General features: G+C 43.1%; 2 protein-coding genes and 2 long non-coding RNA genes across 7 annotated transcripts in view; 1 reads left to right on the top strand and 3 right to left on the bottom strand.

Moving 5' to 3' along the window:
- Window positions 1-9,285, bottom strand: part of LOC119024111 — a 32,746-nt gene extending 23,461 nt beyond the window's left edge. The window contains exons 1-2 of one of the 3 annotated variants that reach the window (XR_005076401.1): window positions 9,251-9,285; window positions 7,822-8,046 (exon numbers count right to left, since the gene is read on the bottom strand). This is a non-coding gene — a long non-coding RNA (uncharacterized LOC119024111). The other 2 variants (XR_005076400.1, XR_005076399.1) reach the window with 2 other exon arrangements.
- LOC119024112 lies at window positions 106-3,726 on the bottom strand. The gene is made up of 2 exons (XR_005076402.1): window positions 3,487-3,726; window positions 106-3,389 (listed from the first exon to the last, which is right to left on the bottom strand). It is a non-coding gene; the product is annotated as an uncharacterized LOC119024112 (long non-coding RNA).
- Window positions 7,240-13,451, top strand: si:ch1073-390k14.1 (deoxyribodipyrimidine photo-lyase). Of its 2 annotated transcripts, none has more exons than XM_037106569.1 (9): window positions 7,240-8,068; window positions 9,635-10,307; window positions 10,435-10,746; window positions 10,866-11,038; window positions 11,138-11,222; window positions 11,324-11,556; window positions 11,666-11,860; window positions 11,957-12,182; window positions 12,330-13,451. In XM_037106569.1, exons 1-9 carry the CDS (start codon window positions 7,835-7,837, stop codon window positions 12,872-12,874), a joined length of 2,676 nt encoding a protein of 891 aa, XP_036962464.1. In that variant the 5' UTR covers window positions 7,240-7,834; the 3' UTR covers window positions 12,875-13,451. The 2 variants fall into 2 exon arrangements, with proteins under 2 accessions (XP_036962464.1, XP_036962465.1); XM_037106570.1 differs by lacking the exon at window positions 7,240-8,068 and adding an exon at window positions 8,622-8,760.
- On the bottom strand, window positions 13,450-16,380 carry LOC119024110 (glycine cleavage system H protein, mitochondrial-like). The gene is made up of 5 exons (XM_037106571.1): window positions 16,201-16,380; window positions 15,900-15,982; window positions 15,741-15,804; window positions 14,622-14,753; window positions 13,450-13,991 (listed from the first exon to the last, which is right to left on the bottom strand). Exons 1-5 carry the CDS (start codon window positions 16,349-16,351, stop codon window positions 13,894-13,896), a joined length of 528 nt encoding a protein of 175 aa, XP_036962466.1. The 5' UTR covers window positions 16,352-16,380; the 3' UTR covers window positions 13,450-13,893.
- Between the last annotated feature and the right edge of the window lie 1,393 nt (window positions 16,381-17,773).

Raw genomic sequence — 17,773 nt, 5'->3', positions numbered from 1 at the left:
TGAGGAGAGAGCTGAAAGGCCAGCTCATGTTTATGCATGAATCCCAAAGCATGCTGCTGTGGTGGAGCCTTGAGTTAAAGAGACAGAGCTGAAATACATTCGCACATTTAGACACAGCTCTGCTTCTTTGGATAAAGCTTCAGTCGAGGCGACGCTGTGCTATCAGGTACATTTCAATCAGTGTGCGCGTGTCGACCCGTTTGTGGCACTGTGTGTACACGTAGAGATTACACCCTCAACCAAATGAACATCACGCCGCGTCTTCTAATCTAAAAATTGCGATCTGATTTCAGTTTTTAAAAAGGTGAAAACCACTACCGCTGCCCTACTGTGTCCTTAAGACTGCTTTTGGTATCTTCTATAGCTGATGCAGAGCTACACAAAGTATATGGGTGCTTCCACACTCACTCACACACCAAGAGTAATCAGTAAATGTCTTTGAAGGAGAGTTTGTTCAGCACTTCATCAGGTATAAAGTGGTTTTTATTTGGAAATGTGGTCCCTATCCATCTTTTAAATGACTTTTTAATGGTCGTCACACCATCCTAATCAATCATGTGGCAGAGCTAGCCTGCAAGCGCAAATACACTCTATTTATAATTCCTACATTCTGCCACAAAAACTGACACTCTGTGCCTTCTTACAGTAACCGAATGGGAAAATGAGTGAAATTGTCTCTCTGATTTTATGGAAACATTTGAAAGACTTCCTACACCGATCTCCAGCATCTCAGTTATGAGGTACCCTGTGTAATCTGTCTTTATACTCCCATCAGCCCTCTGCAAAAAGCGTGGATAGAATAACTTTACAAAAAATACTGCTGTTCATTGTCATTCTTTGGTGTCTTTATATTGAGGCCCACACTTTTTTTGTGACCCCTCACCATCCCCCATCCACATTGGCACCCCCCTCCTGTGTCGGCCCCCCTTCAGTACTTTACATCTATAATGAGATACAAATACGCATCAGCAGGACAGTGTCTACGCCACGCGTCACTGTGTGAATATTACTCACACTTATTAGCTGGATTATGTTAATCTTTACACTCTCTGCTCACAGACAACAGACTCCCCATGATATGGTGCTGGTCACGGCAGTAAGCGTGTGCTGTCGCGTGTGTTTGTGTGTGTGTGTGTGTGTGTGTGTGCGCATGGCTGTATGTGTGTGCTGGAGTGATTGCCATGTTGTCAAACTGATCTGCATGTGAAAGGGTGGTCTAATTACATCACTTATGCAAATGAGAAATGCATGTATGCATGCACATACATACACACAGCTGACAGCTTGCTTCTGAGGTCAAAAAGACAGTGTGAGCTATCCTCTTACTGACTAACACAGAGTGGCACCGCCACCTGTCAGAGATAGACATGTCTTGACACAATACAAGGAAGTCACAATGGATGTTTTGATACACTCCTTCAGATAAATGAGAAAAGCGAGTGGATGGGTCAAGCTCAAAGTAGACTAAAGCACTTAGACTGTTATTGGAAAATGTCCGACCGCATATCAACTGATTAGTCTTTTTTCAGACTGAAACACTGATAGTATCCCTGTTGGAATGATTGATTGAGTCTGACACATTTTAATTACGCCCAAATTAAATGAATCGGCTGGCGGACTATAAAACATTGCTGTTTAATAACGAGTCCCTCCATTTGCCTTTTTTTTCTCCCTTCCTTCATCCAATCCCATTTTGGCTGCCCGCACCAAATAACCTCTCTCTGTTTAATGATATGCAAATGAATTTTCATGAACCCCATGATCCCAAGCGATGATTAAACTGAGATGACATTAGCTGCCATGCTGCTGCCACCGTCAGTGTTTCTGTCTGCCTCCTTTCTCTCTGCCTATCTTTACCATCTTTCTTCATATCCACGACACCGGCCAACTGGTGATATTAAGGGGTTCATTGTCACCATTCCCTTATGAATTTTCTTTGTGAGAGATGACATTCTGCGTATCCAGTGTTACTTCACAGAAGTTTCTCCGATGGCAAATGAAAAGGAGCATCAGATCACGAAGTGTTGCTTCTCCCACCACACGTGGGTGTGACACACTGAAGACACACTGTACACGTCAAAACAATAAACAGTTATTGTAATGTCATAACATCACATAGACGATTTTGGTAACCTTCCACATCTCTTCATTTTCCTCTTCCAGTGCTCCCCTCCCACCGTTCCGTTTCAGTCTGGATCCAGCTCCACCTCTGCTGTCGTTTATTGTACTCCATTTGCATAATGAAGCCCAGGCTTAATTAAGATCCCACTGGAGTCTGGAGCCAAGGATGAAGGAAAGAAGGACGAGAAGGAGGGGAGGGAGGGGGGATCCGGCGTTCCTTAGCTTATCCGCACGTGTCCAAATAGGAGGCACAATTTAAGGGGGGAGAAAAGCGTTGACGAGCGATTAAATCGCTAATTATGATCGGCTGTTAGAATTAGTGTGTGGCTGTTAATTAGCTGCAGATGAGATGCCCAGACAGTTGCCCGCCCCTGACGACTGCAGCACCCTCCCTGACTGGCAATACAGAAACACAGCTTGACACCCTGGAGATGATGCCAACACATCCCTCCCTTTGACTCACACAGCAGTGTGAGGGGATATCCCTTTAAGAACATCCCAGGTGTGCATGTGCAGGAAAGAGGCTCTTCATCATCCTTGTCCACCCACTCCCACTGTTCTTCGTTAAGCACAAAATTCCTCGTATTTTTCTTCCACTATATCCTCTATTAATTTTGCTCATTATTCCTCTTCTCTTCCTTCTCTCCGTACTGGAATGGTATGATCCCTTGTCTTGGTTCTTTGTAATGGGCAGTAGCTTCCTTACAGTGCAGCAGTTGGCACTGAGTAGAGTTGGCATTCAGGAAATGGTTTTTATCCCATACTCTCACCTCAGTTGCATTTGTGGCTGGTTCCAACCTTCTGCTATGATTTTGTGTCTGCGTTTACTACGCTTTTGCAGAGCTTCTGGTGGCGCCCGCGAATGCCTCCCAGTTTGCATCTGGCATGGTGCCATCTCTGTTCCTGGTCTCTCTCCCTTGAGGGGATGCCATCGCCAAAACATGTAAGGCATCCGAAATGTTCTGCTCGCCGTATGGCGGTTTCTGTTTGCAAATGTGTGTGTTATGTTGTCTTGGCAGCGTGCCATCTTCCTCCCTGTGCCCTCGCCACCCTGAAAAGATGCCATCACAGAATCGCTGGCAACCGTTGCCTGGGCACCTCTGTTTGGCTTTGTCCAAGCAAACAAACGGTGATTAGCAGCAAATCCTCCGAGGTGAGTCTCCTTGTCTTCAACTATGACAGTTCTCCGTCGACCGCGTTGATCGCTTCGGTTATGCCACGGCTGCAGGCTGGCATGGTGCCCGCCGGCTGGCACGCAGCAGCTGGCACTGGGAGAAAGAAAAATCGGAAAAATTACTGAATGCAGGATTTTCCGCCGACATTTTCCTTTGTACGATCAATGGTCATCACGGAGTTGGCCCTTACAGTTTCATAGTATCATCCATTTCTCTCTTCAAAATCCTTCTACGCTTCCCTTCATTAATCTACATCTGACTCATCCTCTGTCTGCTGGCATCTTGCTCACTTCCATGCTCTGCTGTCCTCTGGTATTTCCTACATCTTCCTCTTCTCTGCCCATTCCGCGGCTTGTATTCCGCTTCATTGTGCCTGTGCCAAGGTGGCACCATGGTAGTAGTATGGAGGTCTGTTTCCCTTCCTCTTCCATTCTTATTCTCCTCGCCCCTTCGCCCATGCCCATGCCCGCCCCCGCTCAAGTCCTGACTGGATGGCACTGTGCCAACCTGCCACCGCCATCGCTCTCATTTGTAGCTCATCCCTCCGTTGCCCTTCCCCCTGTCTCTACATTTCCATCCCTCTCTCTTCCCCTCGTTTCATTCATGCACTTTCTGAATTATTTAGCCTCTCTGTGTGTATGAAATGGTGCGTTTGTATATGTACACAACATTACTTAATTGGAATAAATATAATGTTTCATTTCTTAAATGATCGCCGCAAATCGTCGGCCTCTGTTGTCATTTGGGAGACTTTTTTTGGCACCTGAAGGAATGCTCTGACTGAGTGCCCAATAGGTAATTACCGCAGCGCTTACTTATTCCACCGAGACAAGAAGAGAGAGATGACGAGAGTTTGGTGAAAGCATATGTTGTTTTAATTAACTTTTGCCAACCCCCCATCTTGTGTGCTTTGTTTTACATCTCTTAACAGCCTTGTGCAGGTTGTGCTTGTTCATGCACTCACTACACAGCAATACGACTGATGTGATCATCAGTAAAATCGATTGTGTACCATTGACATCGCCCATTTTACCAAGATGACCCCTGCTCCCTTGTTTTTGTTTTTTTTTGCTCTCCTCTTTAAAATCTCTCGTGTCGAACAAAAGCTGCCAGTGGTGGTGGAGGTATTAAGCAAATACTCTCATTAGTACACAAAACATAATGAATATGTAAATGATGTGTGTAATTTATGCATGGGCTCAGAGACTTGTTCTCTTTTCAGTCCTCTATTGTATTCACTCTATTTATATCCCCTTTCTTTAAAACTTCACACCCTTATGCCAATTCTCCTCTTTTCTTAGACCACATCCTTTGAATGAATCCAAGAGGGACTTCTTGAGGTCTCACTATTGTCTATTTATTTAGCATATTTTACACATTTCTCCTTGCCTTCTTCAACCATAGTTTTTTTTTTTTAACAATCTCTCAGAGTCTCTCTCTTATTTTCTCTGTTTGCTTATTTTTCGCTCACAGCCTGTCCTCTCCAAAAACAAACCCTGCAGTGACGCATTAAACCAACAGCTGAGTGTTTGAGCAAGGTCTTTCTTCCAGGAATATGAATACTGAATAATCTATCCACTAAATCTCATCCACACTTGACTGTGTTAAACTAGGTTTCTCCCTTTGTCCCTCTGTGACTGTTTTGATCTTAATGTGTGGTCCAAACTGTGTGGTAAATTGAAGCGTGTCCTGATAGACGGTGAGTAGCCTTGCTCCTGTCTAGGATAAACACCTATAATACTCTGGCTCCCTTGGCAATCACCATAGCAACAAACCATGGTACCCACGTGAGTTGCATAATAAGATGTTCCCCAAGACCACGGACCATAAAGCGGCGACAAGCTAGATACCCTCGGCTATGAAAGTGAATCAGAAAATAACCATTCAAACGTCAAACTTCGCCCCAGACTCATTCCAGACGGTTCTTTTCTATTTATCAATATGCTTGCATCACAAAACGCACACTCTCTGACGCACATGCACCTTCTCTCTGTCTCTCCAGACCTTAACAGGTGCTGATGAGCCGCAGTCAATGATTGTAATGAGCTATCGATCACCGTGGGAAAACAGAGGGACAGAGAGGGGTGAGGAAGGTAGGGGGAACCAGAGGACACACACACAAACAGAAAGAGGTGGACTGCCGGGGAGAAAAAAAAGGAAAAAACTTCAGATGAACTAAATGGAGACAAGCCACCCAAGACAGAGTATCAATACTTGCTTTAATCAAGTCCTTATCTCCTATTGTCCTGCTTAAAATAGAATTTATGGGAAAGCGCAGGTTGAGGGGGAACTCAGAGCAGCTTCTGGACTGGCTGATCTGCTCGGGATGACCATGCAGACATGCTTGTCATGACCGAGTCCGGATGCCAGTGAATGGCACTGACGCAGTATCTCTATTTTCCTCTCTTTTTTGTGCTGTGTGCATGGAGTGGAGGCAGACAGCTTTAGGGAAGGGGGAGGTGCATTGTGTGTGTGTGTGCGTGTGTGTGTGTGTGTGTGTGTCGTGTGTGTTGGCTGGCGTTTCAGATAATGAAATGCAGCAGGGAACAAAGAGCTGGGGGCCCCTATTCTCTGTGCTGCAGCTTCATTTTCACTCCCGTCAGTCTATGATTCTTCCATACCCTCTTTCTTGTGTATGTGTGTGTGTTTATGTTTGTATGAGCAGTTTGTTGTGTATACCAGTTTCCCCCTCCTCCTCCTGTTAGTATTCTGCATGGCAGATCCCCCTAATGTAATAACTGTGTCTGCATGTCTAATTTACAGCAGGAGAGAGTAAATAGCCTGTGGTTAATTACAGTACGTGTGTGTGTGTGTGTGTGTGTGTGTGTGTGTGTGTGTGTTTGTAGGGGTGTGTGTGTCTATGCGTGTGTCTGCCTGCGCGTGGGTGTGTCAGAATGATTTATGAGTTGCAAATAGCTACACCAGTGGCCCGTTTCTCCTCACTTAGTTTTTAATCTGTCTTTCCATTAATTTTCCTGGAGACGTTATTATGGTTTTATAACAATGTGCACGAGGATGCACATGTGAGTGCGCGAGTGTGTTAATGAGACAAAGGTGCGGGCATTTTGTGAGGATCGAGGCTTCTCGGGCACCTGAGCTGCACTTTGCTTTTTCCCCCCATTTTCACCTCTCCATTTCCCGTCCTTCCTTTCTCCCTTTTCCTCTTTTCCGGTGCTTCATTCACTCTCTTCATTGAGAGCCACAATGAACACAGATCTTTATTGACAGTACATGGTGGAACATGGAAACAGCAGGTCAATCCGTTTAGCCCAAGGGCCGATACACCAATTCGCCAATTTGTCAGTGTTAGTTTGAGAGAGAAAAGCAGCTAATCTCTCCTCTCTGCTCTCTATTGATCACACACTTAGACTCCACTTCTCTGTCTAAACACTATTGATTCTCTCTCTCTCTCAATCTCTTTCTCTCTTTCCCCCTCTTCCCGTCCGGCTCTCGCCACATACCACAGCTCTCAACACATCTTCCCTTCATTCACTCCGACTACTTCTCAGACAAAAGCCTGAATAATTGAGACTCCATGTCCTTGTACATGAAGCCGTTGTGTCACATTTTAGACAGACACTTGACAACACTTTGGCATGAACAAAAAACACATTTAGTCATATACTACTATTCATGGAGATTACCAGCCACACAAAGCGTTTCAGAGTTTGGTCCACAAGTGTCTCAAATTATTGTTCCCTGCTGCGTACATTCAAACGCTTACGCAGGGTCTCATTAAAAAAAAAAAAAAAAAAAAAAAAAAAAATCAATTACTTAGCAACCCCTCGACGGCGTGAATACAGACCTTGATTAAAAATTCACTGCTGGGTATACTGTCTCCTGGCTTTGTTTTCCAGTCTCACATCACAGGGTGCACTTGAATAGGACCACATTCCTGTCAAGATGAAGGCTATGCAAAAATGCTAGAGTTATTGTCTTAAGGGGAGATGTCCTCCCGGCATTTTGTACATCAATTTCAAATTGGACCAAGGAATCTTTTATTGGATTGGATTTAGCTTGTGGGGACCTTCTGTCGTGACACATTGTAGATGAGATGGGTGATTTGATGGGAGGAGTGACAGGAAGATGAACCAGAGAGCGAGGGAGAGTGAAACATGTGAACAAAACATACATTCCTGTAGCATTGATTCTGTCTATATCACTCTTCCCTGGTGTCAAATTAATGAAACAGGGAAACAGGGAATCCCAACTGTTAGTCATATGCAGTGGAGAGAACAGCCCATCTACCCATGGGTCTCATGAGCCGCCCCTTCATGGCTCTTATTTATGAGACTGGTGCGCCCCCTACTGGTGACATACACCTGTTACACACCTTTAGTTTTTGCAGGTTACAAAACACAAACACATGGCTTGTGTAACTCAGGAATCAGCTGTTTGGTAACCACTACAGGGAGCAGCTGCCAGGCGTGCAGCGCCACATACTTGAGCTTTCAACGATGTACTAGACTTATTTTAAGCTCTCAGGAGTTTTGCAGCCATTTTTACAGGTAAAGTTTATCGTCACCTTTCACTTGAAGATGCCTCCTGCGGCAGCGGCTGGTGCCGAGGACAGTAAAGCCTTGGTGAGGAAGATGTTGAGGGAAGTTCTGGTGGGTCAAGAGGATCCAGAGTGGTTCTTTGCGATGTGCGTGTCCGCCTTGGGACACCAGGAGACCCGGTCGCAGTTTCTATTCCTCATCCAGCCTCTGTCCACGGCCAACAGCTCCCTGCACTCCACCCTCACCTCCATCTACAGAGAGTATTTCTCTAAGGTCAGTGATGGTTTATTGACTTTATATGTAACTATATTGTTGTTATAGCAGTCTTTCATTAGGATAGAGGGATACAAGGGGCTCAACGATACAGATAAAATAACATATCTCAAAGAAAAGAGACAGAAAATCAGATGTCACCTGTAATAATAGTAATATACATAAAAGAGGCAAGTAAAAATATATTTAAGTGTTAAAAGCCTGTGAGAACAAGTAGAACAACAGTGATTTTTATGTTAAGTTTAATAAAATTGGTCTTTTGTGTCTTACTTACCCATTGAAGCTTCAATTAGCTATTACTGACCGGTAAGAGACATAAATACCCCAAATTAGCATTAACTTGTGAGTGAAGTTGCTACGGCTAATGTGTTAGCAAACAACTAGCTAAGCTATGTAACGTAAGTTACGTCGACATGACCAGAAATAGAAAATACAGGCACATTTGATGCGTCTTTCTGGCCAAATTTAAGTATCACTTTCATTGACATTTCAACCCTTTTTGACTGAGAAAATGAGTCTTCTAAATACACTAACGTGTTCACTCCTGCAGTCTACTCTTACCCAGGTTGACGTCACCTGCTCCTAGTACTTCACAGTTAAAGCTAGCTTGTGTTAGCTCGTGTGCTAGCAGCAGCTAATCCTCGGTTTTAAGTCTCAATATTTTGTCTTTCTTGGGCCAAATACATCATAAAGTGAGTTGAAAGTGAAGAATGGGCTGTAAGGAAAAATAATATAAATCGTAAAAACATGTATTTCAAGTTACAGTAAGTTTAAAATTACCTCAGTGTCTCAACATACCAACTTTAGGTAAGCTAGGTTAGCAGTGTAAAAAATAACAACAAAGATGTATTCCATGATGTTAATACTAACATACAGTTGTCATATAAATAGGAAATATTGGCATCAACAGCAACTGTTTGGATATAAATAATGGATAGGGAAAGCCTGTGGTTTCGGCATCTGTGAGCTAATTAATTTATTAGTACAAATCAATATAATACGCTTACTCTGTTTTAGTCATCAGAACTAATTACTAAAAGGATATTTAACACCTGCACATCCAGGTGTTTTCTCATATTCTAGCTAATTAAACCTCTGTTGAAGATTACCCAACATAAGTACTGAGTATAAGTTTAACAAACAAACAAACAAATATACTAAGTCTTAATTGTCAGTGCTCACCAGTTACAAACAAGAATGACCATGGTGTATGTTGATCTGCTCATAGAGGTGAAACAAAGCTAATAATGAGTCAGAGAAGGTCTTGTCTACACAAACAATATTGTGGAGGAAATGGAGGAAACACCTCTGTGGCCATATGAAGGGTCTTTAAGATCTAACAAGTACATTTAACAAATATTTATATTCACTATTTAGTAGGTAATTTGAGTCCCTCTCATCATTTTCTCCAAAGGAAATGTTGCAAAAGTCTTTTGAAAAACATGTGATGCTTCACATAAAGACAGTTTGTTAGTCGCAAATATTGAATATGAAATTTGTCATCTTCACCTCTGTAAAGAGTTGCTTTAACAGATATATTAATGGGTTGTCCTGATCAACTTGCAGACAGAAGATGATGAACTGGAACTTGCACTGGCTCTCTCTCTACTGGAGATGAAAGATCACCAGCTGTCAACCCCCAGCCAAGACTCTCCGCTTCAGCAACCTGGAGACAGACCGAATCAGAGACGCTCTGTTCAGCTGGCCTCAGTATCCCAGCCTCAGGGAAGCAGCCACGCCCAGCTAGCAGATGTAGTTGGCAGAAGAAAAAACACCCAGTCATCACAAGGTGCACCCTGGGTCAAGTCGAGCCAACCACAAACAACCCAGGAGACCGAGCTTCAGGAAAGCGCACATGTTTACAAATGTAATAAGGAGACACCAGGGACATGTAAGGCTGAGTGTGTCTCCAGACTGTCTGGCTCAGTTTCCAAGCAAGACACGGTAGAAAAAGGCAACCAAATGATGGATGAGGGAGAGTTGACCGAATCACAGAAACCTAAACGCTCTAAAAACAGGCGACAGCGGCGTAAAGGCGCCGGCCAGCATGTTGTAGGTTTGCCCTGTTCTCCATCAGCGCAGCCACCGGTGCTGCTGTGGTTCAGGAGGGACTTGCGACTTTGTGACAACCCTGCTCTCATTGGCTCACTGGAGGTTGGCGCACCAGTCATCCCTGTCTTCATCTGGAGCCCTGAAGAAGAGGAGGGACCTGGGATTACAGTGGCCATGGGGGGAGCCTGTAAGTTGACTGAAGAATCAGTGACTGCCTTTTGTTGTGGTTTTAATAACTTCACTAAGCTAAAGCATATTTATTTTTAAGTCTCCTGAAGGTTGTTTAATCACATCTTTTCTTGATATTATTACAGGTAAATACTGGCTTCATCAAGCTTTGTCTTGCTTCTCTTTATCTCTGGAGAACATTGGCAGCCATCTTGTCTTCCTGAAGGCAAACAGAGAGAGAAGTGGGGTTGGATCTTCTGTGCAAACCGTTAAGGAGCTGGTAAAGGAGACAGGAGCAAGAACAGTTGTAGCGAACGCCCTGTATGAGCCATGGCTGAAGGAGAGAGATGATGCCGTGGTGTCAGCTCTGCAGAAAGATGGTGTTGAATGCAAAATGTTCGACTCGTACTGTCTCAGAGACCCTTACTCTGTCAGCACCGAGGGTGTGGGACTCAGAGGTTAGTTACAATGAAATAACTTCATTGTGCTAAGTTGGTTTAGATACTTGTGGTTCATATCAAAACTTGAAATATGTATGGTGATGGCAGCTGTTGAACTTTTTCTTTTCTTGATGTAGGAATAGGTTCAGTGTCTCACTTCATGAACTGCTGCAGTCAGAACCCAGGTTCTGCGTTAGGGGCTCCCCTGGACCCTCCTGTATCTCTACCTGCACCTTCCAACTGGCCTCAGGGTGTCTCTTTGGACATATTAGGACTGGCACGCATGCCCCGCAGAAAGGATGGCACAACAGTCAGTAATTATATAATATAATATAGAGGTATAGTCCTATATCAGATTTAGATTAGCTCATAATGTGATCAATATTCTCGTGTTCATATTGGCTTTCAGATTGACTGGGCAGCTAACATTCGTAAAGCCTGGGACTTCAGTGAAGAAGGAGCCCATGCACGACTAGAAGCCTTCCTTCAAGATGGTGAGACACCTGCTGTGCATGTTGTACACACATTACATGAAGTTTAGAGGAATATTAAGCGAGGCGTTAACAAACTCATATGATTCTCTCATGTGTTCTAGGTGTGTACAGATATGAAAAAGAGTCAGGCAGGGCAGATGCGCCGAATACCAGCAGTCTGTCTCCATACCTTCACTTTGGTCAGCTCAGCCCACGCTGGTTATTGTGGGATGCCAAAGAGGCACGCTGTCGACCGCCGAAGTTCCAGCGCAAACTGGCGTGGAGGGATTTGGCTTACTGGCAGCTAACGTTGTTTCCTGACCTCCCCTGGGAATCACTCAGACCCCCTTACAAGGTAGAATTAGGCTTTAGATAGTTTGATAACACATTAATATTAAGTAAAGAATAGATCTTACGCCTTTAGTACTCTATTCTAAGTCTCACTCGCCCACTGGTATTTGCAGGCCCTGAGGTGGAGCAGCGATCGTGGCCACCTGAAGGCCTGGCAGCGAGGGCGAACAGGCTACCCTCTGGTGGATGCAGCCATGAGGCAGCTGTGGCTGACAGGCTGGATGAACAACTACATGAGACATGTGGTGGCGTCCTTTCTCATAGCATACCTCCACCTGCCCTGGCAAGAAGGCTATCGCTGGTTCCAGGTGAGACGCAGGCACAGCATGCTTGCACATAAATATCATACAGCAACGCTGAGTGTAATACTGTAAGTACTACTCACCAATTGTTTGTGTGTTTAGGACACCCTAGTGGATGCAGATGTTGCCATAGATGCTATGATGTGGCAGAACGGGGGCATGTGTGGTCTGGACCACTGGAACTTTGTCATGCATCCCGTTGACGCAGCAATGACCTGTGACCCCTGCGGCACCTATGTCAGGAAATGGTGCCCTGAACTTGCAGATCTGCCTGACGAGCTTATTCACAAACCCTGGAAATGTCCCGCGTCTATGCTTCGACGTTCTGGTGAGAAAGTTAACAGCCTGCTTCACAATAATTAGGATTAAAGATTTTTTCAGCGTAAAAAAAGCATGCTTTTATTTTGAAGAATTGCTCCCCACAGTGTACAGTTACTCTTATAAGTCTTCTTTCCTTGCTCTCCTCACTCTTTAGGTGTGGTGTTTGGCCAGACATATCCTGAGCGAGTAGTTTCAGACCTGGAGGAGAGGAGGACTCAGTCTCTGCAAGATGTAGCTGTGGTGCGGAAAAAGTTTGGACAATATGTGGACAAGCGCTCAGGTTGTGATCTGGTGCCTCTGCCCCAACGCCTGGTCTCTGAGGCTTTGGGTTTGTCACACAGCGATGGGGGTGTGGTGACAACAGGGAAACAGTTCTTGTTGCCTGTTATCACCCGCATGGAATTCAAACACCAGCTAGAAGATCCAGACGCAGACGCCGCATCCAACCCGTACAATGCTGTCCTGAAAGGATACGTGAGCCGCAAGAGGGATGAGACCATTGCCTTCCTTAACGAGAGAGACTTTACTGCCAGCGTGATGTATGAGGGAACCCAGAGGAGGGAGAGGCTGGAGAGTGATTATCGCAGAATGGAGGGACTCCCTCGGCCTGCTGCACCTCGGGGCAGAGCCAGGCGAACTCCAACAGCCAAGGACAGGTTTTCTGTAGTACCTGGTGGGGCAGTCACCTCACTCAGGTGACCTCGTGATCAAGACGGAATATTTACAGGTTTATTGTGACCAGACAGTCAAAAGTAAAATGTTACAGAATAGGAAAGGGATGAGGAAGAAATTGGACGAAACATCTCCTCTTTAAATCTACTCTGGACTCTAAGCGGTGGGCAGAGTGAGACAGATTTGCAAAATGCTCATAACTTCTTGTACACCGAGAGTTTGATCTCAGGTATTAGGCTGGTATGAATCCATTGCTCAAGTGCCAAACACCGGCTCCTGGGCCTCATGTATAAAAATGTTCAGATATATACTTGTAATCTTGCATTTTACATTTTGGTTGTTGGGGTGCCTTTTGAAATTTGTATTATGTGTTCTAACTACAAGCTGTACAATGTGTGTGTACATCACAGGTGGTCGACTAAAGCAGTTTTCTTTGTATTTATTTTATATGATGCAGATGACTTAATATGCAAATATTATGCAATACTCTGACAGTTTTTAAATATTACCTGTACATTGACAAGTAGTATTTCTTAAAACATTGCCCAGATTTATAATATGAAGTTGAACCTTTGGGAATAAAAACATGACAAAAAACACAATATTTGAGGAAATGTTTATTTTCTAATATACAGGTCCCATGTCTACAGTGTTGCTGTCAACATGCAGTGTAGACCAACATTATTATTAATACCGTAATGACCAAAGTGCTTTTTTTTTTAAAGTCTAACAATATCCTAGAACAGAAATTCAAGTTTTGACTGAAATGCTTGGAAACTTCTATGGACCGTGAGTCTCATTCTCTGCTGTTTGAGCATTTCCGGCTGCAACAAAACAACATTGGATGTTGAGTCAGTGCAGACTGACCGGTCCCCTAATGTCAGTCTTAAACAGTAGATAAAGGATTCCTAAAGTTCACAGCTCTACAACACTGGCAGGTCAGCAGTGTGGAGCTTCTGAGCTCCCCTGGTGGATGCTAAGCATAGCATTGTAGCATTGCTTAGCACTTATTAGGAACACAAGTAAGTGCTGTGGTTAATGTCAGGTTAGTCCTCAATGGAGCGGATGTATCTCTCGTAGGATGCCTCGTCCATTAGAGCATCGAGCTCTGCAGGGTTGGCAATGGTCATCTTCATCAGCCAACCTGTATTAAAGCGGTTACAACCTAGTTTGTTACACGTCAAAGACAATACATATGAATGTTTGCACATTTCAGCCCTTTTATACATGTGTCATATTTTTAACCTCACAGCCAATGTTTTCCACCCGTGGCTTAATTTGTTTTTTGTCAGTACAACGACTTTGAACCTGCTTAAATCAGATTATTTGTGCCTATAATATTTCTGCCTTTATAGTTATCAAAGTTATGTTATCGGTGCATAGTGAAGTGATTATTAATGTCATAAAATATACCCATTTTTTAGAACACTAGAATCTATAAATGTAATTCTTATGATAGCAAAAGGCAGACAATGTTTTATCATATCATCCAAGTGGATTTTCAGAATTTTAAATTAAAGGAAACATAGTTGCTGTTTAGGAGGAAAAATAGATAAATGATGAAATGTAAAACGCTGGCAAACCCATCTTCCTCTCCAGTGGCTGCCGTCTATGTTATGGTGCATTACTGCCATCTACTGTTCAATAACAATAACAACGCTTCTAAGCAGTTTCCTTAAACCTCTCAGCCAATAACAGTAGCTTTCCAAAGCCTTCTCCAAATAACAGAATGACATTTACAGACAGGACAATGTGTTTTTAAGTGTGTGCTTACCATCTTTATAACAGGATTTGTTGACCAGCCCAGGCTTGTCTGCCAGTAGTTCATTGACCTCTACAACTTCTCCAGTCAAGGGGGAATACAGCTCACTGGCTGCCTTGACACTTTCCAGAGCTCCAAACTCATCTGTGAAAATAAATTGGAAAAATAAAATAATTCAGAGATATGGCAACAACACAGAAAGCACCAGCAAAGACAATACAAAGGTTATGCTGACCTTAGGTAGTTATTAAAAAAACACCGTAGTTGTTTTTGGTTGCACCTGACCAATACTCAATTTCTGGGGCCTGTGCCAATAGTAAGCAAAAAACATAAATAAAAAAATCTGCTATTGATGTATCGGCTGATACATATTTATTGCAGTGATCTTTCAAATGTGGATATCAGTCAGTTGTGGCAAAGACATGTTATGGGTGACATGAGTGCACTGAAATAGTAAAGTTCACTGGAAATTAAATAGGTGTAACTGACAAAGCAAATGACAAAGCACATTTTCTGACAACATATTTGGTGAATGATATATCTGTGATAGGTTAATAGCAGCCAATGGATGGATGAAGCTCTCGTTCTTTGGCACGATTACAATTAAATGCTGTATGTTTGCTGAACCACAGGAGCAATTATTTCAATTAATTTTACAGCCAGATGCATCAATCAAAAGTGCACACAAAAAGTATTGAGGACTGATTACTTTTTCTGATGCCTTTTGTTTGAACTAAAATAAGAGTAGCTACCTTATAGTCATCAATAATATATCGATTTTAGTGATATTGATAATATAAGACAATCAATCAGTATGTTGATCAAGCGAATAGGGGCGTCATTGTTAATTTTGCTCAGTGAGAAGCTAAAACTGAATTACAAAATTATTTGGACTCTTCAAGGCTGTGGGAAAACAGAAGTTTAACTTTACACTACAAGAGTGATCAAAAATCTTGTATTGCAGGTAGCTGATCTTAATTTAGTGACAGTATTTGCTACACTGATACATCTGAGTCAGGTGCAGCTCAACCAGCAGTGGAGCATCATCACTTCTCCAGATGAGAAGCATGAGATCAGGCTTTATTAAGGACTGTAATGTGAGTCTGAGCCACACTGCCCTGAACTTCTTACCTTGCTGAGCCAGCTGCGTCCCCACCTCTGGCAGTCCACAGTAAACTACGTCTCCCAGAGCCTCCTGAAAGCAAGGTCAAAGGTTGAAGCAACCACGTGTACTTTAGTCAGAGCCTGTGCATGTGTGTCAGTGTTGCGTGCACGGGACAGGGATGTTACCTGCGCAAAGTTGCTGATACCGACGGTCCCTATCCCGTCGTCTCCTACTCGAATCCATTCGTGTTTGTCTGTGAATTTAAGTGCTGCAACAAAACACAATAGACTCAGAACACAAGCAAACTCCCACCAGAAGAGTTTAAAGTATTTCTGCAATCACCTCACGGCAGAATAAAAAACAAACAAGACAAGCGACAGCGTCGTCATCTCTCGTGTCCTTTGCTTTAGCTAACGTTACCCTCTAGCTTAGCTACCGAGAGTTTTAGCTAACACGCTACCATAAAACACATTTGCGTGGGAATACCTGCTGCTAATCGACTAGAGGAGGTCAGTGTTCTTCCGAAATAAGGCGTGGATGCCAGCCGCAGCGGAGAAAGTGGTGCCGAGCGGGTAAGTAAAGGCAAAACTGTGGAAAAGTTGGAAGAGAGGGAGCGGAGTAGCCCACAGGCGGCCATGTTTGTCGCGTACTGATGAGAGCGTGGGTCCACTTCTTCTCCCTGCACGTGAGACGCAGCGGCGGCGCGTCACTGCCCCCTGCTGGCCACGAGACACCTACTGGTATCAAACAACTTCTATTGGATCATTTATTGGGTCCTGTTTGGATCCAGGAGGCTCTCAGAGGAAATGTTTGGATCTGACAGGTCTCATTTTTATGGTAATTTACTGATGAAGCCTATTAGGATGCTTATCTGTGCCTGAACAGCCACAATTAAAAAGATAAACAGCATTAAAGATATATTTTTTATATGATATATATTTGGGCCAGGCAGTATGGGCTCAAAATAATGTCACAATATCATTTAGGCTCCATCACAATACATGATACGCATCTTGATGTTTTTTCAATCTCTAACTGGGCCACAAAGTCAAATATCACAATATTTTTGACATAATACTTTGATATTGCTGTTGTGCACAAAGAGATTTTCGATTATTAATAATCATCAGTAATTTGGATGTTATGTATCAGAATATGTAGAACAATCTCGCAAGTTCAGAAAATGACATCACTTTACTGTACTGCAGCCTTTAAAACCAAGAAAAGACAACACTTGAGCCATGTTGTGATATATTGATATCAGGATCTATGATATGTGGTCTCATATCATGATAATGATATAATATTGATAATTGTCTGTATAGGTTATAATATTAAAATGAATATTTTCTAACTTCTGTGTTAGTTTTGACTAATGTAAAAGTTGAAATGCCAAAAAAAGACATTAAACAAAATGCCTAAAACGCTCATCAGCCTTTAACACCCTGACTTTGATCCCATGCTCCTTTTTTCTAAAATTAAATAACCATTCCCTTACTGTCCGCTATTTGCTTGCTTCAACCTTCTTTCCACACTGAGCTCACTTTTATTTATATTCTACTGTGGTGGTATGCTTCACCCATCAAAACCACAGATTCTGTGTTTTATTTTGAAAAGTAGCCTAGACTTTGAGCTGTAGGCTATTTATTTTCTTTTACTGGCTCCAACACTAAAGTGGCCCAGTGTATCATTATTGCCACTAAATGGTGCAGTTCCTCTCGTTGGCGTCTCATTGATGGAAATACTGAACGCTTGCGGTGCGCTATAAAACAATACTGAATCCAGATAAATCATGTTGCACATTTTAACTTCCTATCACCAACATTTGCAATAAAAAAATTACAATATTATAGTTTTTTCTTCATGTTGCTCTTCTAGGTCGAGCCACAGGTGGCAAAATCTCTGATTTGCCTAAAAAAAAAAAAACATCACAAAAAAATATCTGTAGCCTAATCGAGAGCCTGGTTCTGTTCCAAATGCTGCTCTACGTCCAGACATCTGAATGTTGGCAGTCTGTGAGCAGAATCAACATTTGCTTTGGACTAAATAAGCAGAGCTT

This window comes from Acanthopagrus latus, chromosome 8, assembly GCF_904848185.1.
Source record: "Acanthopagrus latus isolate v.2019 chromosome 8, fAcaLat1.1, whole genome shotgun sequence".
NCBI classification, from domain to species: Eukaryota; Metazoa; Chordata; class Actinopteri; order Spariformes; family Sparidae; genus Acanthopagrus; species Acanthopagrus latus.
Note: the sequence above shows the minus strand (reverse complement) of the source record. Positions and strands in the feature narration are given on the sequence as shown.